Source organism: Halichoeres trimaculatus, unplaced genomic scaffold (genome assembly GCF_033239565.1).
Source record: "Halichoeres trimaculatus isolate MK-OKI-2021-1 unplaced genomic scaffold, fHalTri1.1 fHalTri1_scaffold_15, whole genome shotgun sequence".
Classification (NCBI taxonomy): domain Eukaryota; kingdom Metazoa; phylum Chordata; class Actinopteri; order Labriformes; family Labridae; genus Halichoeres; species Halichoeres trimaculatus.
In genome coordinates this window covers 2416728-2440996 of record NW_027437193.1, presented here as the reverse complement: position 1 = coordinate 2440996, position 24269 = coordinate 2416728, and the positions used below count along the sequence as shown (strand labels likewise).

General features: G+C 38.8%; 1 protein-coding gene across 27 annotated transcripts in view; it reads right to left on the bottom strand.

Moving 5' to 3' along the window:
- dlg1b (discs large MAGUK scaffold protein 1b) overlaps positions 1-24269 on the bottom strand; it is a 120760-nt gene that overhangs the window by 41277 nt on the left and 55214 nt on the right. For 16 of the 27 annotated variants that reach the window (XM_074688086.1, XM_074688088.1, XM_074688087.1 and 13 more), the window contains one exon: positions 12146-12310. In XM_074688086.1, coding sequence (XP_074544187.1) covers positions 12146-12310 — 165 coding nt within the window. Of the gene's footprint in view, positions 1-6804; positions 6940-12145; positions 12311-24269 lie in introns of all 27 variants that reach the window. The other 11 variants (XM_074688113.1, XM_074688084.1, XM_074688085.1 and 8 more) reach the window with 1 other exon arrangement.

The following is a 24269-nucleotide window of genomic DNA, read 5'->3' as shown; positions in this document are numbered from 1 at the left end:
GAATATGAATCTCCTGAGAGAGAGTGATGAACATTTCTTTATGAAGTCAGTTCTTCAGGAAAACTTCAAGCTGAAAATCCTGAATCAGAGTTTTCTTGGGAAACGTTAGCTAACTGCTAAGCTAAGCTAGCTGCAGCAGACTAGTCAATGTAAGGCCCGGTGGCTCCAGCACAATGTAAAGAGTTGATAAGGGAATCGTTAAGCTCAAAGGCTAACGATATCCATGGATTGAAACATTTCTTATCAATTCTCAACAGGAACTGGTTTTTGATTCCCATCCCTACTGAGGACATGTGTTCATGTTCCTCGCTATGCAGACGATGTCGAACTCTTCAGGTCTGAAAAATTATGAGACTACTGAAAATCCTGGAGCAAAATTTCCAGGAGGAGGATAGATCATGACCATCCATCTTCACCTGGACCATATTCAGAGGTTTCCAGTACTGAAGGTCAGGAGACTGGGTTGGGTCTTGATCTGGTGGTCCCCATTTGCACTAAATGCTGTAAATATTCCCGCTTCCACTTGACAGTGTTGAAACCTTTTTACTGACAATGTCCATGTTTATACTTTTCGGTACATTTTCGGTACAGTATGGAACAACGCGAAACCATTAGCTTGTTTAGCATGTTTATTAAACCAAAAACTTTCCATTATACAGCGAGGGGGGAGGCTCTTCAAGCTCCGGTTGGTCGTTAGCAGCAGCCATGATGCACAATTCAGACCCAAGCTCCTGTGGCTACGAAGCTCTTTGATTTTCATCTTCTGATTGGCTCACCGTGAGACGTCACGTCCACATGATATGCACATGATCGCAAAGCACGAATCACAGACCACTTTCCTTATGAATATTAAAACGTCTTCCCTGCTCAGCCAATCATAGACGAGTACTCACATGAATATTAAAGGTTCGGCACGGATACATGTACCGTTACACCCCTAATATTTATATAGCGTATTATTTAGGTTATGCGGGCATATACCGGGACATGGACACTAATTTCATTCCACCTCATGTCTTTACTAGAGGTGTAAATCACCAGTTTCATGACGATACGATACGATATCGATTCTTTGGACAACGATATGATATTTGCCGATATCACAAAGTCTGTCACGATACGATACGATACGATTCAGGGGCCTTCGATCGATTTAAGACGATATAATGTCCTCACTGAACACAATCAGCAACATTTCACCTGAGGCAAGAAAGAAATACAAAACAATTTTGATAGTTTTATTACTGAAATGTGGAACGATGTGCTGACCTTTGGGTATGATAGTTTGTAGAGGATTATAGCCATCTGTATGATCTAATTATGTTTTAAAATTAAAACTGGTTAAATTCAGGTAAGGTGCTTTTTTGCCCCCACAGTTACCTTATGGGTCTGACTGTTATACTGTAATGTTTGATCATTTTATCAAGTAATGATGCAACACTATAATTAAAAATGACTGATTACATAAACTTTATTATTGACCTCCAACATTTGACCATTTTCTATCAAACCAAAAATGTGAAGCTTTGATTTTAACTAAACCCGAACATTTCTATTGTTCAAAATTAGAACGATCAACTTAACTAACTTAACATTGATAGTTTTTTTTTTTACTGTGATGCCTGATAACCAGTTTGTCTGTCAGTGTGATCAGACTTTGTTTCTCTGTGTAATAGTTGATGTGGAGGAGGAATGACACTAAGCTCTCGCCGTTTGACTTTTTAACTTTATGAAATTTCATGAATCAGTGGCTACAAAATCAGATCATGAGATAACTCACTGCAGTCGTGTGATGATGCACTCCTGTCGTGTGTGCAGCATGCATCCTCTGCAGTCAGGTCGACCGTATCTTACCCAGATACAGGAGAGCTATTTTATGATTGGCCGATATGTCTGGCTCCCCTTTAGCTCTGGGATGCTAACAGCGTCTTGCTACACGGTTGCCTACAGCGGTGTGACTCGGTGGGCGCTAAACAGTACATTTTACAGCAGGAGAAATATCAGGCGTGGCGTGTCAGAGAGTGAAAAGGTTCAAATGTGTGTCTCATACGCTGAGTGCGTGAGGCTTAAGATGAAACTTCAGAACGACTCGCGGTTGGACGGAGACGGACATTCGTGTCCGGTGGGGATTTCAAAATAAAGGCGTACATTAAAGACCACGATGATGATCGATGTTTAGACTTTCTATCGATGTGATTGGATCATTGCTTAACCAATCGATGTATCGATGTATATCGATGGATCACTACACCTCATGTCTTTACATGTGTGAAATGACAATAAAGCTCCTTGAATCCTTGAATCCTTATGGAGTATGGATGGATCCTCAGAGTAGGGGAACACGGTATGAGGCACCTGATCCTGTTTGTGTTTCCAAAGCCAACCATGCCCCCTTGTGGTAGGCGGCGTGTAAGCTGGATGCTGATAGCAGCACCGGTAACTTAATAACATGACGCCATAGCAGCGTGACACAGTGTAACACGCTAATAAATCCAACGAAGAAGAAAAACCCAAAACAGTGAACAAAGAGCAACGCTTCTTTGGACCAATCGATGGTCTGGAGTGTCGTAGCTCCACCTTCCAGGATCGAATCAGTTTAGTCTGGCACCCCAACGGAAGGGTCCCAAAAAGTGGGACGGCTTGTCTTAAGCTGCGTTTCCACCAAGCAGTACGGGTCGGTTCAGTACGGTTTGGGACGGTTTGGGACAGTTACGTCTGATCCCGTTTGCGTTTCCACAGCAAACTGTACCCTCTCGTGGTGGGCGGCGTGTAAGCCGCATGCCGGAAGCCGCAGCTGGTAAACAATAGCGCGACGCCGTAGCAGCTTACCCCGCTATTAAATCCAACAAAGAAGAAAACGCGACACAGTAAACAAAGAGCACGGATGGAAGACATGCAACATTTCGTCCTCTCTGTGATTTTCATGTAACTCACTGTTACAAAGTGCAATCAAGCTTCGTTTCAGAGAAGTCTGTGTGCCGCCAAGAGAAATGCAGCCGCTGTCGGGGTGAGTGACGATTCTTTTGACCAATCAACGGTCTGCAGTGTGTTGCTCCACCTCCCGAGAGCGGATCGGTTCAGTCTGGCACCCATACGAAAGGGTCCCAAAAAAGTGGGACGGCTCGTCTCGGTTTTTAGGGATCCGTCCCGGGATGAGTGTGTGGAAACGCCGCTAAAAGCGCACCGTACCGAGACGAACCGACCCGGACTGCTTGGTGGAAACGCGGCTTTAGTTATTTGGGGATCTGTCCCATACCAGGACGAGACGAACTGAACCGCTCAGTAAAAACGAGGCTAAAAATGTCCAGTCTAAATGAAGCGCCCCAGATCCTCCTCCAAAACCCACAGTGGGTGTGAGGCTCTGTGGCTTGTAGGCCTTCTCAAGTCCTCTATAGTCCAGTCCTTGTGGTCTTTGTCAAACCTCAGCCTGGCTCTTTATACGCTGCTTATGCAAGTTCCAGGTAGTGACCACACCTGGCGCCTGGTGGCCCCAGAAACCCCAACACACAGCACGGAGAAGAGGCTGTAGAGGGACCGCTAGGTGCTTTGCAACCACAGGAATTGTGGGTAATTGAGTCCAGGAACTTTCTGGGGACTTAGTGTTTTATTCCACCCTCCAATGCAGGTCTGTCTTCACCTTCAGTCATTTCTGCTGAACAGCCTTCGTCACCACTGTCTTACTGCCCTCTACTGGTGTGGTGGTGAAGTGCAGTTACATTTTTTCCCTCCATACGTCACTGGATTGATTTATTGGTGGAAATGCAGACAACGTTTAACGTCTGTGATTTAAGAGGCAAAAAGGAGAACGCTGGCATCTTCTTTCCAACAATATTTATCTCTTTGGAAACAGATTTCAAAGCAGACGGGGGGAGGTGTTTTTAAAGGAGCCCAGTTTGGTCAGTGTTGTTTTTTTCTGAGCTGAAGGTTCGAGGAGAAATCCTCATTGTTGCACTAATTTGTGGAATAAATATGGGTTTGAGGGGTTTTCAGTTTTAGAAACAATCGGTCAGGATGGAAACTGCCCAGCAGTCGTGTCCTGCTGGTCGTACGTTCCTCTCGTGTCCCAAACCTCCTGCCTGGAATGAACGGTCCTAAAATTTCATGATTTCCCTGAAATTCCAGGACTGACTGGAAGCTATAAATAGAGCTGGCCCATCTTCCCAGCATCCTTTGCTGCAGCTGGGAATGAAGTGTAACAGAGATGAGACGATGGAGAGGAAGCATTAGTGACAAGTCATTTCATGGCCTCTGAGTCCTTTGTCCTGGTGATAAATATACGCCGGCGCTGCTGTAAATCTAACTGGAGGCCGACTGCTCTGCATTTTACAGCGGCGCCCTGTTACAGAGCGCCGCACTCAATCTGCCCTTGTCCTTCTCCGCAGGTTCATCCCCCACCTCCTCCTCCACCTCCTCTATTTTCCTGCCGTCAGGACTTTCTTTGTCGGCATTCATCTCCTGCGTTGCCATGGTGCTGGTGAGGAGAGCGAGCGGGAGGAAGAGGGATGGAGAAAATGAAAGGAATAATAAAAAAAAGGAGCGTACAGTACGTCCTCCAGCCTCCAGTGTCTTTGTGGGACGTGACGATTCATTCACTGCGTTATCGCGGCGGCAGAGGTGTGGGAGATAAGTGCCGGCTGACGTCAGGACGGGGACGAGCTGCTGCAGAGCATCAAACGTGGAGGAAACAATGAGGACGTGGAGAGTCCTTCAGCAGAGAGTCAGCGTGAGAGGAGCGCCACACGGGGTCAGGTGGTTCACAGGGTGCAGGTCCAACTGGACCAGAACCAGGAACAGCTCAGGGTGAATCCACAAGTGCTGTTCTCACAGGGCACTGAAATGATCTGCACTTTAATCCACATGGGTAGAGACGTCAAGTTTTACTTCCCTTCATTAATTCTTCCTTCTCCTCCTCTATGGATGTGTGACGTTTAAATCTGTGATTCAACAGTTTGTTTTCTCTGTTTTCACTTTGTTTGGTTTATTTCTTTCTTTTACACATCCAAAATAAACATTCTCAATATTCAATATTCTAAAAAAAAGTAAATATTTAATATTATTTATAAAAAAAAAAAGTTGTAATTTTTCCCTATTTTGTCTTTTTTCTGTTTTTTTTTTCTTTCAATTTTTTATTGTATTTTTTTCCCCATTTTGTCTTTTTTCTTTTTTTCTTTCACTTTTTTTATTGTATTTTTTCCCTACTTCGTCTTTTTTTTCTTTCAATTTTTTATTGTATTTTTTCCCTACTTTGTCTTTTTTCTGTTTTTTTTCTTTAAATTTTTTATTGTATTTTTACCTACTTTGTCTTTTTTCTTTTTTTTCTTTCAATTTTTTATTATATTTTTTCCCTACTTTATCTTTTTTTTCTGTTTTTTTTTCTTTCAATTTTTCATGTTTCCCATATAAAAGTTCACAAGCACAATTATTGTTATTATTATGCATCTTGAAAATCTCAATCAAAAAAATATAAATAAAAAGAATAAATAAATGAATAAATAAGTGTTCTGTCTGATTCACCAAAAAAGTAAAATGGTACCATGACTATTCTTGTTACTGTGAGAGAGTGGGAGAGAAGGCAATTTTCCGTGCTGGACATAAACACAGCATTGAGATTTTATATACAACGGTATAAATGTTAAATCGGAAAACTTTCAGATTTAACTATATAAGAAATTAATATTTATTACCCAATAAACACACACAAAAGTACCGAAAGTTAGTACCATTGAGTACTGATACCAATAACCAGGTACCAGGCATCTAATACTACTACTCCTACTACTACTACTACTACTAATAATAATAACAATAATAATAATAATAATAATAAATAATAAAAATATATGAATAATAATAGAAAAAATATATATATAATAAGAAATCATATTTATTTGGAGAAACCATATAGTGCTACAGGAAGAATTTAAAAGTGAAATGTGAAAGGCAGCTATTCCTAATAGGTTAGAGATAGAATTTGTTTTTTGTTTTTTTTGTATCAGAAAAAAAAATGGAAGGAACATATTAGAAACCTAAGGGTTTAAGTCAGTGTTAAGATATCAATAGCAAAATAAACAAGAAAAATATGAAATAATAGAAAGATACAAGCTGGGACTTGTCCCACTAAAACTGAGTTTGATTTAGGGATAAATCGATAATGTTACTTAAATCGGGAAAAACTCTTGGAAAATAAAGTACAATGTTTACATTCCACTCTACTAATCCAAGTACAAGCAACAAGGAATGAATAAAAGCGTTTCAGAGCAGAACAGGATTGAAACTAAAAATCTGTGAACCAAGTTTTCATAGAGGAAGAAATTAGTCTATCAACGTTGTGCTGAAGAAACAGGAAACAGCAGGAGCTGCAGCCAGCACCAAAATAAGTTACATTTTTTAAGAGCAGCAGGAGCTCAGACAGGAGCAGGTGAACCACCTTTCTACAGGTATCAAAGCGAGGATCTCAGCAGCTGTCTGAGAAAGTTTCCTCAGTCTACTCTGAAACCGTCCCCCTACAGGATCCCTGAACACATCCACAGTCTGATCCACAACAACGTCAGGGACGCCTGACACACAACTCAAACCACAGCAGCTGGTTTCAGCTCCTCCATTCACTCCATTCTGCACTAATGCTAAGCTAAGCTAAGCTAGCATGACCTCACAGCGACCCCAGCAGAGTGTTTTCAGGTGGAAGATGATGAACTGTGTGAATATAAGATGAGATGTAAGCAACGCCTGGAACAAGGTCCCAAACACTCAAGTTTTGTTACTATGGCAACAGCATGGATGGAGAGGTGGGAGGGGCTTGTTTACCTGGATTGGGGGGTAGGGGTTGGAGGAGCAGGAGGGGAGGGGGCTGTCCTCTCCGTGGGGGTAGAGGGTGGAGGGCGTAGGGGAGGGGAGCTCCGGGAGGTGCTGTCCATCATAGATGCACTCCAGAGAAGCTACCTACAGGATACAGGGGGAAGGAGGACAGACGGAGGCTCGCAGAGGTCAAAATACAGGAAAGGCAAAGCAGGATAGACACAGTTCATCCTGACAGACTCAGAGGTTAAAGAAGAGAGAGGCAGGAAGTGCTCCTGATGTCACCGCCACAGAGAGGGACGAGGGCCACAGGTGAAATACCACTCTTTAGATTTATTTATTGATCGATTAATTTAACTTAAATTCAGAGGCGAAACTCTGTTTCATTTATTTGCTAATCTAAAATTTAAACAATAAAATCGACAAATTTAGGGAAAAAAGAAAATCTAGGTTTCATGGAAAAAAAAAGTTAAGATTTAAAGAAAAAGTTTAAGACACTGATTTTTCGTCATTTTTCAGAAAAACAGGAAACATGTGAAAAAATATGCAAAAAGATACTTTTTTGAAAAGCAAAGTACACAAAAAACTTTAAAAAAATTCAAAACGTTTTGAAAAAATATATAAGAAATTCATTTAAATATTAAAATAGTCAAATAAAAAATCCAGAAAAAATATTCTAAGAAAAAAATTGTAAAAAAAAAATAAAATCACTCAAATAATCTATAAAAGGTTTTTTTCCCTACAGAAAAAAAACAGCAATAAAAGAAAAAAAAACATGAATGAAAAAATATTAAAGATATCTAAACAGAAATATTTTACATTTCGAGGTGACAAAAAATAAAAATTAAATAAAAACAACTGACTAAAAACTTCATTGTTTTGAAATAATAAAATAATTTTAATATAATAAAGTTGGAGTTTAATTTTATTTTTGAAGAATTTTAAAAGTTGATTCAACAAAAAGCAATTCAGAGTAAGATCCCTACTTCTGGAATAATGTGTTAAATTTTCTGGAAATTGGAACTTAATTTTGATCCATGGAGAAGTTATTTTTTAATCTAAGTTTTGTAAAAATATAATTATTTAAAAAAAAAAAAAGAAAAAAAAAGGATTTAAATATATATATATATATATATATATATATATATATATATATATATATATATATATATATATATATATATATATATATATATATATTACATTATTAAAATATAATTATTTATTAAAATATTTAGATTGTGACTTCAATTTTTAACCTCAGGTATCAACATTTTTTCACATGTGGCCCTCTTCAGCTTCCATACAAACCACACTTTCCAAAACTAGACTCAAAGATAAAACAAAGATCTCTTTTTTTCTTTGAAGATCTTTGACTAAAGTTTTCAGAGAAAAATCACAACATCAGCATCTCGTCCATCGTTCATTCAGTCACAACATCATGTCTTCATGTGTGAACGCGGCTGAGACGCATGAATGAAAATGAACTACGAGAGGAAGAGGAGGAGGAAGAGCAGGAAGCTGAGACATTCAACATCAACAGACGTAAACACAACCTGAGAACAACAACTGCAAACACGACACGGCAGGATTCAGAAAGTCCTGTAGTCTACACATAAATACAAGAATAAAGCCAGACTGATACGACATAAGGAAAAGATTTAATTATCTGCTGATTTAAAAATCCACAGATTTCCAAATCTATCACTAAAAAACTTAAATGCTTAATTTTTTGAATTTCTGAAAAGTTATTCTGTTGAAAACAAAAAAGTTTTACTTTGTGTTTATTTAAAAAAGTACATAAAATCTATGTCACGATCCATATGGCAGGTTTTTGTATTAGTGACGTTTTCTGATGTCACTTCCTGATTTATTGAGGATGTGACAGTCTCTATGCTGAATAATTTTAACTGTTTGGTAACAGAAAAGTTCATTAATAAGATTAAGATCAGAGTTAGTGTGTTGTTTATATTTACTGTAGGTTGGTTTGATCACCATCAAAGCATCATGACGTCATGTACTCTCCACGCCACAGGGTGGCAGCAGAGCTCTGCAGAGTACAGACTGAATAAATCTGCTGTTTATCCAGTTTTACTCCTGAAAGTGTTTGAAAACCTGCAAATATCAGACCTCAGATTGGATCAGTTTATTCAGAATTACACTCACCTGTTTTTATCTTTAATTTTAAGTTTCAACATCACTTTATTTCTGTATTATATATCTTAAAACTGGAGTTATTGATCTCTCCTGCAGAGCGTGTTTGCAAACCTTTCAAATCATGGACGGCTCATGATATTTGATCAATCGAATAGTTTATAAAAATAATCGAACGGTTCATACATCTGTTTTCTCTTTGTGTAATATACACAAGCAGCTGGAGCCTGAAGCTGTTTACTCACAGCCTATGAATTACAAAAGTAGACAAAGTCATTATTCAATTAATTGTATAGCGCCCCCCTTTAGTGACCATCCAACTGTGTTTCTGCACATCCTTATTTCAAACCAAGCTTTACAGACACATTTCTACATTTTACAAAACATGCTTTAGTCCAACCTTGTAGCTATTTAATTTAATGCTTTTTCATTTTTTCTGAGTGCTAATTAATCACGTTTTATTCACAGTATTATCATCATTAAATGCACTCTTGGGTCAGCTTATTTTGTTCGAGGAGATGCTTTGCTTTACGTTTTTAAAATATTATTCTCTGATTTTTGTGCTTACTAGTTTTATCATTTACTGCTAGTTGTCATAATAACTCATCAAAGCTTGATTCCAATTCAATCACTGTCGAATAAAAATCTAAGTTTTGGGTAAAATGCGAGGAAAACTCCACAAATGTTGGATACTACATTTCCCATAATGCAGCAGGAGAGCATCTTTCATTGAGGCCTTATTGTCTAATATGAATCCACTTCTTTCAAACTCTACATACTCGGTTGGTCACGCAGACTTTGTCTCCAGAGAAGAAGAATCTCATCTGAGCTCAGCGTCTTTTCATCATCACCAGAAACAGACACGCAGCAGCAGCAGCAGCAGCAGCAGCAGCAGCATGGAGGGCGACATGTCATGTGACACAGGATGAGGCCAAATTCTCCAGCAACAAGAAGAGCGAGGGATGCTAGCTCTGAAGCTCTGGTGGATGAACTTCTCTATAACCAAACAGCTCTTTAAGACGTGTGTGAATTTAAAATTGTGTCTCAGTCTGACACTGCTAATGCTAATGCTAATGCTAATGCTAGTCCATGTGATACCTGAATCAGATTAGGTCGTTAGATTCGAACTTTGACGTGAGGAACCCTGAAACTCTAAATTCAGACGACCAGCACTGGAGGACTTTGACAGCTGGTGTGTGTGTGTGAGTGTGTGTGTGTGTGTGTGTGTGTGATGGGTCAGTGACAGCGCACAGGTATGATGAGCATGTTCAGGTACAGGTGCGCGCCTCAGAGCAGCTTCAGAGCGTTGATGAACCACATGGAGGAAACACACCATCCTCACTGCACGTGTGTGAATGTGTGTGTGTTCATGTGTGTGTTTTCAGTAAACACAGGTGGTTCATGTGAGTGTGTGTTGATGGACAGATGATAGACATGTGATCAGAGATGAATGAACTCATTCAGAGAGACAGAGAAAGAAAGGTTTGACAGACAGACTCACAGCATTTTATCAACAATTTAAAAAAAAGATAACATTAAAAAAATGTTAAAGCTGATTAAATTTAAATTTAATTTCATGTATGATACACCTGTGTACACTCATAGGTTACATGAAATATTGTTTTAAATTCATAAAACAACTCAATTCTGTGAAAATAAAACAGATAAAAATGTTAAAATTTTAAGGCTCAAGTTAAAAACATTTTTATCTCTATGATTATTTTTTATGTATGGTTATTTGTACGCACTTTATAAGATTAAACTATAGACTAAATTTGTTTCTGTTTCTTTAAAAATTAAAAAGAAAAATTACCAATAAAAGGAAATTAAATACTGAATTAAAAAACAAATAAACAATAAACTGGGGATGATACAGCAGTAAAAATAGGGCTGCGATTGAAGACAGATTTTGATTAATTTACTAATTTTATTTAATTTTTTTCACCCTGCTTCTATACATGGTGAGTTTTTTTTATTTCAGTGTTTTTTCCAATACTACAATGTTAAATTCGATTTTTCTGAATTTCTGGGGAGGGAAAGGAAATTAGAATTTTTCTAAATGTGCTTAGAAGTTTTGAGAATTATTTCCTTTTTCTAATAATTGTGAGTTTAATGTCAAAATCTTACAAAAAAAAACAATAGTAAATGAGGACAGAATTCTGATTTGGTTTATTTTATCCCCAAATTTGAGCGGAAAGTTAAAATTCTGATTACAAAATAAAATAAAAGGAAATTAAAAAAAATAAATAAATAAAAATTTAGGTAGCCTAGATCCTCTTAATGCTACTTTAATTTTTTTCTATTTGCATTGTAATATTATAAAATAAATTCTAAAAAATAAACATATATATTTATTCTAATACATCATATTTTTCTTTGTGTTTCTATGTCATCAATTATATCTATTCCCTTTTCTTTCTAGAAATTCATCATAATCATTAAAGGATAATTTAAATAAAAATACTATCGCATTTATAAATATTTTTGAAGTGTTTTGATGTCTGAAATTAAAATATTGTATTGCATTTTTTCACTTTTTATTTATATTTTTTTAAATAATTCAAAGAAAATCTATCATATATTTTTCTGTTTATATCAAGAACTTTTTTCACATTTTTTGAACAAAGATAAAAAGACTTTTTTTATTTAGGAAAGGACAATTTTATGTGCTCACACAATTTCTTAATCTATTTTACCATGTATCCTTAAATTTTTTTTTTTTTTTTTTTTTTTGACAAATTTTGAAAAAAGTTGATGTGTTTCTTTATAACACTTAATTTGTCAATCAAAACATTTTATGAGTAATTCTTTAGTGGCACTCCTGGGACTCCAGTTTTTTTTTTTTTTTGACATGAATGAATTTGATTGTGAGCTACAGCTGAGGTTTCGTTTCACTGAATACAGTGAAGCTGAGTTTAAGTGATATTAATTAACACTTTTAGTTAAAAAAGAAACAAACTCAGTAGCGTTAAGTTTTACCACAGAGAAGTTTGAAAAAAAAAAACATCAAAGGCACATTTTGATGAAAACTTAAATGTTTACATGAAAACTTTGGATGTTTTTACTCTTTTCTCTAAATTTAACACTTGGTGTTTTTGTCTTTTTGTTGTGATTTTTGCTGGTTTTGAGTCAGAAAGGACATCAGAAACAAACAGAGAATAGAAACAGGACAAAAAGAGTGGCTGAGGCCTCTTACCTTCATAGGTGAGATGTGAGCGTGCGTGACGTATCCGTGCACATTCTCGATCTGGGACAGGTTCTTCTCTGCTACCTGGACTAGCTCTGCGCCCCCAGCCTCCTCCGTCAGCTGAGGGGAGCTCGGGTCCTGGGGGGATGAGTCCTCATCGTGGTGCCTGTACTTCTGCGATGAAACACACAAACAGACGGGAACGGGTTAAAGAGCGAGCTGGTGTCAGGGTTTAATACCCTCTGCAGAGACTGACAGGAGCAGGACAACAAACCTTAGAGCTCTCTTTTTACCTTTTTTATTAAATCCATGAAGCTTGTAAAATGTTTTTTTTAGACTAATGAAAATCAACAATCAGCCTACCAAAATCAAAGCCAGAGTGGTTAATGTGTCCTAACGAAGTGAAATGAAGTGTTTTAATCCTCGGATGTGAGATGAAGAGACGCTGATATGGTCTGTGTGATGACTCAGAGTCTTACTCATCTGTGGTGGATCTCAGAGAGGACACAGGTTCACGCTGACAGGTGAGTGACTCTGCCGTCCTCAGACTCTGCTCTTACACAACCAGACGAGACCAGACGTACACTTTGACGTCCTCATGCTCGCTCTGTTTGCACAGTTTGATGTCGACTTTGACCTCTTTTTTTTATCACCAAAGGTATTCCACAACAACTCCTATCAGAGCATTCAGTCAGTCTAATCCCACTCCTCATGGTGTTTAGCGGACAGGTGACAACGTGCCAGCTTAAAATACAGGCATGATAAGTGGCAAGAAATTAGCAAACCATAAAAAATGATAAGCTGCCTGATAAAATCCATATATGTTATCACTTTCAAGTATTCCTTCAAATTTTTTAAATTTTGCACGTTTTTTTTAATTCAAAAATTCGTAAAATATTTCAATTTTTCTTTTCAATTAAAAATTCTCAAAATGTTTGCATTTATTTAAATTTAAAAAATTCATGATTTTTTTCCACATTTTCATTTCTTTAAAAAAATCTTTTTAATTAAATTTCTTTGTAAATTTTTGAAATTTCAAAATTGAAACTTTTGCAAATGAATTGAATAACCTTGTAAAATCTAGGCAAATTTTTGAAACTTCAAAAATTTTTTGCAATTTTTTTAAATTTGAAAAAATTATGATTTTTTTTTTTGAAAGTTTGCAATGTTTTGTTAATTTAAAATATCTGTGTAAATGTTTGAAATTTCAAAATTGTTTAAAACTTTTGCAAATATATTAATATAATTTTGTAAAAAAATTTTGCAAATCTATTAATATATTTTTTACAATTTTTTCAAATGTATTAATATATTTTTTAAAATTTTGCAATTTTTTTTGCAATTTTTTGCAATTTTGGCAATTTTTTTTTTTTTTGTTACAAATTTATAAAATAAATACTGACACATCAAATATTTTACTCATTAATTCAAAAAACAATACGATAAATATTTCAGTAATTTTTTACCATGTTTAGAATGTTTTTCACTTTATATTCTTTGTTGTGAAGATAAAGTGGATTTTGTGGCTCAGGTCTGACTTTAATCCAGCTGAGGAAAAATGGCTTCTATAAAAGTAAAGGTTGCAGAACCTTCTGCTAACCTCACAGGGTGTATGACCTAATTTCTACTGAAAGACGCTCCTAAACTTACATTAAAATATTGACCCTGGTAAAAAAAATCTTCCTTGTTTAAAAAAATGATGGACCTGGATCATGAATGAGTCAAAAACTGGACCTTTCAGGGTGTTTTAGATTCTTTTCCTCCAGAAAAAGAGCAGCGGGCCAGCGTCTCTGAGAAACCACAGTTTTTACCCTCTTCACGGCAGAGCCATGAGAAGAAACCGCTCTCTTTGGTTGTGTTTCTGCAGGCTTTCTCTCACGTCTCCTCTTTTTATCCTCGGCGTTGTGTAAAGCGGCTCATTGTTCTCACTTTTCCTGCGCTGTGTTAAAGACAGCAGCCCACAGAGTGTCTGAATGTTCCTGCTGCTGCGGTTCAGAGCTCACACTACGGGAGATATTTTAGGAAACACTAGACTGCAAAGATCCACGCCAACTGTGCAGAGAGACAACGGTCCTGCGTGGATTAAATTAGGGTTCTCATGAGGGATAGATGACCGTACACGGTTTGGTTTTAACAGTTAACACTTGGCAGAGGTGGGAATCATGCTTTAAAGGTTTAAAGTGTAAAAATGTAACTGTATGCTCCTCGTCTTGTTCACAAGTTAAAGGTGTGAAATGCACTGAGCCCTACAGGACGCTGCAGAAGGGATAAATTAATTAACTCTGAGTTTTTCTGGTCTCATGATGTGGTGTGGGATCCTGCCTGAAGATAAAAACTAAACTTCTCTCTGCAGATTGTTTTCTCGCCGCCTTTGAACACCACACGACTTTCAATCAATCAAACCAACCTTTCCTCCTCTGCCTCCTGCTCCTGTTTATTTTTACTTCTCTTTGCTCTTTGTTGCAGATTTTCTTCTTTTTATCAAACAGCCTTTGTCTTACTCTGACCTGACATTTACTCTGTGTGGTTTTTTATGTTTTTATGCTTCAGAGAGGTTTCAAAACCTGCCACACTGAGAGTTTTAGAAATGCAAACTAGAGCTGAAACGCGTCCTTGAACAAATCGAGTTCCTAGACAAAAAAAAACAGTTGAGGAATTTCCTCGACCTCAATGAATCGTTTAAGTTATCCCAAAGCTATAAGAACAATATTTCCCACAGACTTCTTTTAAGGTTTAATTTTTTTTTTGACCGTAGTTAAGTTTCAGTTTCTTTTCTCTACCTGTGCTCCTCTCACTTACTCCACTCCCTCCTCTGTGAGCGTTGCTGGTTAGACCGGTGCAGCTTTAAATGAGCCCTCTCATAAATATCTTCACTTTTAAAAAGCTACGAGATTTTCCCAAAAAACAGAAACTACAGAGAGCAAAGAAGACGTGAGTGATCTTCTATTTCTCTACATCACGTTAACACAAGGGTCCGGAGCCTCATGTGGCTCTTTGCGCCATTGCAGTGGCTCCTTGTAGCTTTAAAAAAATATTATTGAAATAAAATTTAAATTAACAGCCCTGGGAAGATAACCAAATCTACAAAAAGGCAAAAAGAGAAGAAAATACAGATTTTAATTCTGTGTGGATGAATTCATTTAACTGACAACGTGCCAGATTAATATACAATGAGTTGAGCAATATTATCATTATGTGTTATTATATTTAAGTATTTTTTTTTATTAAATTAAGCACATTTAACTTTTTCACATTTTTTTACGTTAATTTTTTTATTTATACAGATTTTTAAAAATTCACATTTTTAATTTTTCTTTTTGAAATTTGAAAAATTAGCAAAAAAAATTGCAATTCTAAAAATTCAATTTTTTGATACTCAAATACTAAAATATTCAACAGCTGCAGCCGAAATGCATTTTTATATTTCTTTGTTTTTATTTTTACAGATTTTGAAAATGTCACATTTTTTTAATTGAATTTTTGAAATTTCAAAGTTTTTTTAATTTTTGATGATCGAATACAAAAATATTCAACAGCTGCAGCCTGAATGCATTTCTATATTTCTTTATTTTTATCTTTTTTATTTTTTTATTTCCTTATCTTTATTTCTACAGATTTTGAAAATTTCACATTTTTATTTATCTATTTATTTATTTTAAATTTCAAAGATTTTTTTTTAATTTTTCAATATCTTAATCCTCGAATACTAAAATATTTGACAGCTGCAGCCTGAATGCAAACCATGAGATCGTTAGAAATTACAAACTATTGGATGTAGACATGCGCCGATCAATCTGTGCTGATTTCCTTAATTTTGGGTGATAGGTGATCGACCCATCCTTTCATATGAAACTGATGTTATATACCTCCAGGGAGGTCTGACAGCCAGCCATTGTTGCTTTTTGCTCTCAGACCTAAAACTCAGGACACTTTATTGGTTGTTAAAGCTAAAACATGAAGATTTTATTGTTTCACAAGTGTTGTTCAATGATTTTCAATATAATAAGACTGGAACATTGAAGGTATATGCTGTCATTTATAAAAAATAAAAAACAAAAATCGGTATCGGCTGGTCAGACTTTTTAAAGATCGGTGATTGGCCAGAAAATTGTGATCAGTGCACCCTAATTTAATGTCGAGGTGGTTCCATGATGCTGCTGCCATGATTCTCTAAAGCTCTACTACCTGGATGGAAACAGTCACAGACATCATGTTGCTGTAAATGGAGAAAACTGACATATATTCACAGTCTGAGCTGGTTAACTGAGGTTGGACAGGAAAACACATTTAAAGGGTGTTGTGGTGTGAAGTGTGACCCTGTTAACTGGTGACTGTCAGCTGATGACCTCACTGAAGTCGATGTGAAACAGCTGGAAGCTTCATCGTACGGTGAGTCTGATCTCTGGGTGTTAAACTACAGACCTGAGCTGACGTTCATCATCAGCTGTTTGTTTTTTCTCTCCGCGCCGTTTAACCCTGAGCTGCAGGAAACGATCCACCACAACACCCCTGCTTTAATTACCGATTTAATTACTGGGTGGATTACGTTCATGTGGAGAGGCCACAGATTAAATCAGATTATCCTGAGTGAGTGAGTGAGTGAGGCGTTACACACTTCCAGTACGCCCAGAATGAGTCTCTCTGAGCCAGTTTTCCTGAATCTGCTGCAGAAGGATAGTGGACGCCTCAGAAAGGTCATGTAATCTGTCTCTGCGCGCCCGCCGCACATGTTGGTGAACAGCAGATCACAGTGAAGCTCAGAGCAGCAGCTCCACACACCAACAGAGGCTTGTTTTAGAAACACTTTGGTTACACAGATACCCACTAAAGTGCAGATTAACGTCCTGTTTGTTTTTGGGATTTCTCCCTGAAGTCTGGCTCCAGTTCCTGGATTAAACACCAGCAGGATCCTGTGATTTGAGTGTTTGCAGACTAAAGAGTGTGATTTTCACAAACACAACCTCCTCAGAACAAGTGAAACAGTGAATTTAAGCTCCCAGCTCCCCTCACTGCCAAAGAGGATAGAGTCAGTGCAGGGAGGAGTGAAGAGGCGACTGAATCACAACTGGAGAAGCGAGGATAAAGACGGGTTTGACCACAGGAGAACAAGCCGCTGTTTTTCTGCTTGAAGCTGTTTCAGGCTTTTAGAAACGGCTTCAACCAGTTTTAGACGGCTTTGTCTTCAGAGCTCGTCTCCTTCCAAGAGTCAACAAATCCATCTGCATCAAGGAAAGCGTCATCAACTGAAACTAAGAGGAGCTAGCTGCAGACTGGTCACTTGCTGCAAAGATAACAGCTGATCGTGACGGTACCGATGCCTGGCACCTGGCAATCAGTACCGGTACTCAACTGTACCGATTTTCGGTACTTTTTTGTGTTTATGTTGTGAAATATATTAATTTGTTTAATAATAAAATATAAAATAATTTAATTTATCAAATTTATTCTTTAATATATAACCTTACAATACTGTGTTCATGTCCAGCGTGGAAAATCGCCTACTCTTCCACTCCTTCACAGTCACAAGGATGCGTTTAGGTACCTAAACATGGAACCTTTTAGTTTTATGTGAATTGGTACCCAGTGCTTTTGACAGAATTTGATTGGTACCTATAAAACTACCTAATTCGCAGTGGTGATTGCTCTAAGACTGCACGAGAAGCTCAGCTTCCCCTAAAATGTCCCTAAAAAGTAGAGATGCACGATTATCGCAACCGCAATATCAGCAAATGCAATTCAGATTTTTCTCCATGATAATCAAGCAAGTCTGTAGACTCATCATGACACAACTTTTTTAAATAAATGACAAGCACAATCGCAATCGCAATATTGTCCACCTAATCGCAAATCGCACCTTTTCCCCAAATCGTGCAGCTCTACTAAAAAGTGTTGATCTGTTCTGCTGTGTGAACATTTCATTGATAAAATCTGCGCTAGAATTCCTTCATCTTTAGTTCAGAATCAGCTCCTATCACAGGTAACTGGCTCCACCTCCTTCTCATTCATCCCCGCAGCGTCTCAGCGCTTTAACACAGTCGGACGCTGAGCGTCTTCTGACTTCAGCGGGGAAGCGTAGAGTGGGTTGTTCCACTGTGGAAACTGGACGGTCATTGGATAAACGCTGGGCTTTGTCCCGCCCATCGGACGCTCAGCGTCTCTGGGGGTCTATGAGGCAGTGGGCTGGCCTGGACGCTGGGCTTCTGCATGATGATTGGATGATCTGTCTGAGGCTGAATCCCTTTTTGATCGACAGTGAAATGAGCCAGTCAGAGATCTTGAAGTATAACCCTCCACAGGAGCATCTTCTCAGTTGTTCTGGACTAATCCAGAGGTTTTATTGATCCCCAGAGAGTTTACTTTTCTTAAAAACGACGAGCGTTGTGTTTAAAGATTCTCTCTCTTTTCACCAATAAGCAGCTACAGCTACAGCTGAGGAGCTTCTCCCCCTGTCACTCACACTTACAGCCTGTCGTAGTCTCACGTAGCAGCTCCAGCTGATAACAAGCTGACACGGAGGGTAGAATTTACCTTTAAATAAATAAACAAATTTACGATGTAGGCCTGAAAAACTGAGCTTCCCCTCCTTGACCGACCAGCAGCTGCCACTGCTAATTCGGTATCCATCCCTACTGCCAACATTGCCTGTCTTTTCTCATTTTGTTGGTTTGTTGTTGGAGTCAAGTCAAACACCATCTGGTTTGGACACAGTTTGTTTTATTTTGAAAGACAGTGGGTGTTTTTAGGCCGTTTCCATGCATGACTTCCTGTCCAGCTCAATTTGCTTTTTTGTTAAATTGACACATCAAAAATAATATTTTTTTATTTTGATGCAACCTGCTGCAGACACCACAAAGCCATTGTTGCATAAACCATTAGATCAAACACAGCAAATGTAGCCCTGTTTCCACCAAACAGTCCTGTTTGGATCAGAATAGTTCGGTTCAGGTTGGCTCGGTAAAGCCTGATCCTATCTGCTTTTCCAGAGCTAACTGTGCCCCCTAGTGGTAGGTGGCGTGTAAGCTGGATGCCAATAGCGGCGTCAGTTACGTAACAGCATGACGCCATAGCAGCGCAACACAGTTTACCCCGCTAATAAATCCAACGAAGAAGACATCCAGCAATATTTTTTTTTCTTTCCAGAGTCTTCCTCCTGATATATTTTAGAGTTCCCGAAAAAATACACAAAAACGGCAGCTGTCAACATGATGCTTTTAACCTCTTATAACTAATGAAAATGAAACTTTTCAGAAAAAAGAGGACTTGAATACAAGACAGCCAAATGATATCTTCAAATCACCACAACAATCAGACGTGAGAAACATTTCTACCAGGTGTATTAATTTTTTAAAGTTTGACCACAGCCCATCTGGAATGACTGGGGAGATGGATTTTTGACCCATACTGCAGCCAGCCACCAGGGGGAGCAGTTTTTGTGACCTCACTTCAAGTGGAGCAAGATGACGTCCATTTTTTTTACAGTCTATGATCGGGCTTTTGTCAACACAGACGGAGCTTTGTTCTGCTAAAACTGAATTTATTTGCTTTGAAAAATTTTGTAACTTTCTTAAAAATTCAACTCTGTATTTCTTAAATATCATCAACACAAAATCCAATGTCAGTTCAGCGTGTGTACGTGAGGAAGAGTAATCGAGCACAGATTCACAGAAATCCTCTTCACGTACACAAAACTACTTTTTGGTCTGTGGTTGAACTCCTCGCCTGAGCAGAGCGAGCTAAGATAGCGCCATTATCACGATCTCTAAAGACGAGAGACTGAAGAATCAGGTTTGACTGAAACTTGAGTTTTTAATGACATAATTCAGCGTATTTGACATTTCAGCCCAACTATTGATGTGATTTGAGGTCTGAGGTTTTAAACGAGCGTTGTTGTGCCGTTGGTTTGATGGTTGTGTAAAGTTTGTTGCTCCAAACCTTCAAGAACTTGGAGAAAGAAGATGAAGCTTTATCTTTGGAAATAAAGACACATAAACACCTCCTTTCATCAACACCACCTGTTTCATCCAGGTTTGGAAAAACAGGAGCAGTTTCTCTGTTATATTTTCACAAAGCAGCAGTAATTTTATCACCCAGATAAATAAATACATAAATGGATAAAAAGCCAGCCCCCCAGCCGGCTGCTCCCTCACATCTTTAGGTGAATTTATTGTTCAGTCGCCTCCTGGAGAAACACAACAGCTCCATCTAAATGTTGCATGACCAACGGAGCGGCAGATGGAGCAGCATCAGGAGGCTGCAGGCGAGCCGAGCCGTCACGACACTGGGAGGAGGAAACAAACGGCAAACACACAGCACAAAGAGAGTGAAACAGTGGGTTTACAGGTCGCACCGCTGCAGCGCTGCAGCGTGAGCGCCCACGCAGGATCAGAGCGCCGCACCAAACTCCAGCGCTCACAGGTGCAGAGACGGAGAGAGGACGAAGGAGAAGATGATGTGGATCATTCTGGATTGTTCTGGAAAGTCTACAGAGGTGTGAAGCTGCAGAGAGGACGCTGTGATCGTCCTGTAAACACGTCGCGAGTTCAACTCCCCGCAGCACGCCGCACACGGAGACGCCGAGCCCACGCACCGAGAGCAGCAGCAATGTAAATGTGGACGTAGGAGGCAGCTGGGGAGGTTTCCAGGGATGACACTGATAGAGAGAGCCTCCTCCTCCTCCTCCTCCTCCTCCCCAACAACTCTCACAGAGCTGTCAGGAGGAGGAGGAGGAGGAGGAGGAGGCACAGCGCCGACTCCTGCCTGCCAAAAGCTGCTATAAATAGGAGCATCAGCACGGAGCGGATGTAGCAGGATGTTCAGCAGGAGGAGGAGGAGGATGAGGAGGAGGAGGGTTTCTAGATGATTCAGGGATGTGATGAAGAGGAGCACAACACAGAAGATGAAACTGGAAGATTAATTTTGTTACTCAAACTCATAAAGCACAAACGCTTTAACGGTTTGATGACTTGTTAATCGTAAAATCAGTTTGTGTTTCAGCTTCAAAACGCTGAACAACGACAGAGTGAGGCCTCTGTGTGACTAATTACAGTGAAACTGAGACTCACCACAAACACATGAAGCTGTAGCATTCTGTCTGTTGTCTTTTTGTATCGTAATGATGTCAGATTTCACACCAGATAAGACAAACGTGTTATAGAGTGGTTGAATCTCAGCAGCCTCGGGTCACACTGCCACTTCTCGTCACTTTGGCCGGTTGAACAATTTCATCGCAGTTATTCTAAAACAGCATCTGAAATATTAAACCAACTGCAGTTTAAAACGACAAAACAACAACTCCCATGAGCACTTCCTGCACACAGTGTTAGTTCATTGGTCCATTCAAAGCCTTTTGCTGACATCACCGCTGACAGGAGCTCAGACTCCATCTCCAGCTTGGTGATTTAGGCCCCGTTTACACGACAACGTTTCATCTGAAAACGCTAAAACACAGTCAAAAAAAAATGTGCGTTTCTACGGGAACGCTGATGGACTGAAAACGTTGTAGTGAGCATGCCAGGCCTGTAGGTGGCGCTATAATTGTCTTGTACAGAGGCCACTTTTGGGGAACGCCGTTTCCGTGTAAACGTGAGGCTGAAACGCAACAAAACCTTTGCGTTTCACCCTGAAACCGTTGTAGTGTAAACAGCTCCATAAAGAAATAAAAGTTAATTCACAGTAGAGAAGGGGGGAAGGTGGAGTAAATGAGAGAAGCACATGTAGAGAAAAGAAACTGAAACTTAACTATAGTCACAGATGGGGAAGTCCCAATCAGGGTTTTTTTGGCCCCTAGTGTCCGAGTCCAAGTCCCAATCTGATGCTTCCACTCCAAAAATGGCAATCCGAGCTCTGAGCTTCTGCCACGTTCTGCTCCGCTTTATGGCATTCAACCAATAGCGTCACTGCAGTAAAGTGATGTCACGTCCTGTGTTGTTTCCGTGTGAAGTTAAGATGGTCTGACTCTGTACCACCTCAAAACAGTAGTAAATATTGAGCTGTTATTTTTTATTTTTTTCCCATTAGTTTAAAATATATATATATATATATATATATATATATATATATATATATATATATATATATATAAAAAATTATTTATCTATTTATTTATTTTTTTACTGACCGGTCTTAGGCTCTATTGAGCAATGAAATTTTGTCAGAGTGGTAACGTTCTCTTGTAACAGGTTTTCAAACATCTCCCTCTGCTGACTTAACTTTTCTCTACCTCACTTACAAAGTGAATAAACACGAGCCCAGATTTCTCGACCCTGATCCTGCTTCTTGGACCAAACCCTGCTCTGAAACCCCCCTCCATCCGTGTGTTTGAAACCAGGCGTCCGCTCGCTAAAGACTCTCCGGCTCCACGATTGATAACTTCCGGCACATTCTATTGAGTGTGTGGTAGTGAAAGCAGTCGATGCGGCCGATCAATGGGGCTTAATTAAGACTGGATGTGATCAAACTGTCAGAGCGGGGAGTGACAGCAGAGCTTCATCACTTCCCATCAAACCTTCAGACGGAGATTTACGAGGGTCGGCGTCCTAATCCTTCAGATTAACAATGGACACCATCACACCCTCATCCACGCAGCTGTAATCTGAACATCCCACGTGTCCCAGAGGTCAAGGGTCAACAAAGCACTTGATGCTCTAACTCCTCCCCAAGGGTGCAGGGGTGAAAGGTCAACTGTGGGGTCTGCTGCTCCTGGGTCCAGTTCGAGGACCTGTGAGCTTGGATCAGGACCAGGATTTCTCTGAGGAGCACCTGTGTCACTGATGCTCAGTTTCAGAAGTAACATTTCAAAACAACCCACATTGACGCTGATAGTCTCATCAGGATTGAAGTCCGTATTAGGAGACTTTTTCAAGATCACTGATGATGCAACCTGGTCTCATTACCGTAACTCTTCAACTATTTGGGCAAGAGAAAGAAATACAAACACTTCCTGGAAGAAGAGAAGATGAGCTTCCAGGAGTGACCTTTGACTCTTAAAGATACTCAGAGGATTAAGAGTTGAAGGCGACATCCAAACCTTTTGTTTCTTCTCATCTTTCTTTCACTACATGAACTTTATCAGGAATCGGACCTTGAAGCGGTTTAATAGTCAATGCAAACGGCAAATACTCAATGTTCTTACTCTAAGACTCAGAGACAGTCGAGGATTTGTTCAAAACACCACGTAATGAATGTTTTGAGGTAACCTTGAGTGTTTGTTTTATGTCAAACTCTCGCATATTTTTTAAGTTAGCATCTGTTTCATGGAACAATTAAGTTTCTGATGTGACGCATTCAGGCCTCACTTTTTGATTACCTGTAAAGTCCGTAATGAGGTACCACACGGAGCCTTAATTAGAGTAACTCTCAGCTTTAGTTTAGCATCTATACAGCAAAGCTTTAGAAAAGGGCAGAAGCTGCAAGGTAGCTTTTATAACCCTATAACCTCTTTGAAGGTACTTTTTGAGTATCCATTCCAAGTAATGACACTCTGTATAGTCTGTTTTAAGGTACCTCAGAGTTATAGCTTCATTAAATTTAACAAATCCCCTTTTTAGGAACAGTTTTCTTATGTATGGCAGGTGGCATTTAGCGTACATTTAAACCGAACACATAATACATGTTTTGAGGTACCCTTACATGTTTGTTTTAGAGATAGACCGATTCTCCACCTGGCCAGTTCTTGGGGCCGATAATTGTCATTTTGAAGCATATCGGCATCTGCCTTTTTTTAATCTGACGGCTGATAAGAAACAAATTTAAATGTGTTGTTGCGGCTCTGATGCAGCCGCGCCGCTGTCAGCAGTCACTATTCAGTCCCCAGAACTGTCCCATCCACAGCACCATCTGATTGGTTACAAGCAGAGCCATGGCTTGGGAAACAGCCAATCAGCAGTGCAGTTATTACAGTTATTGCAGTTGCATTGAAATTTTGGAAACTTTATTTAATGCAGAAAACTTTAGCTATTTATTTTTCTGTTTTCATTTAACTTTATAAACATGCTGCGGAGCCTGGGAGCTGTTTAATAAACTCATGCTTAAAGGCATTTGATTTCAGTTAAGTGTTGGAGTTTGTATTGTTCAAAATTTTGACACCAATATTTTCACTTTGACTGCAAATTAATATCGGCTTCAAATATCGGTT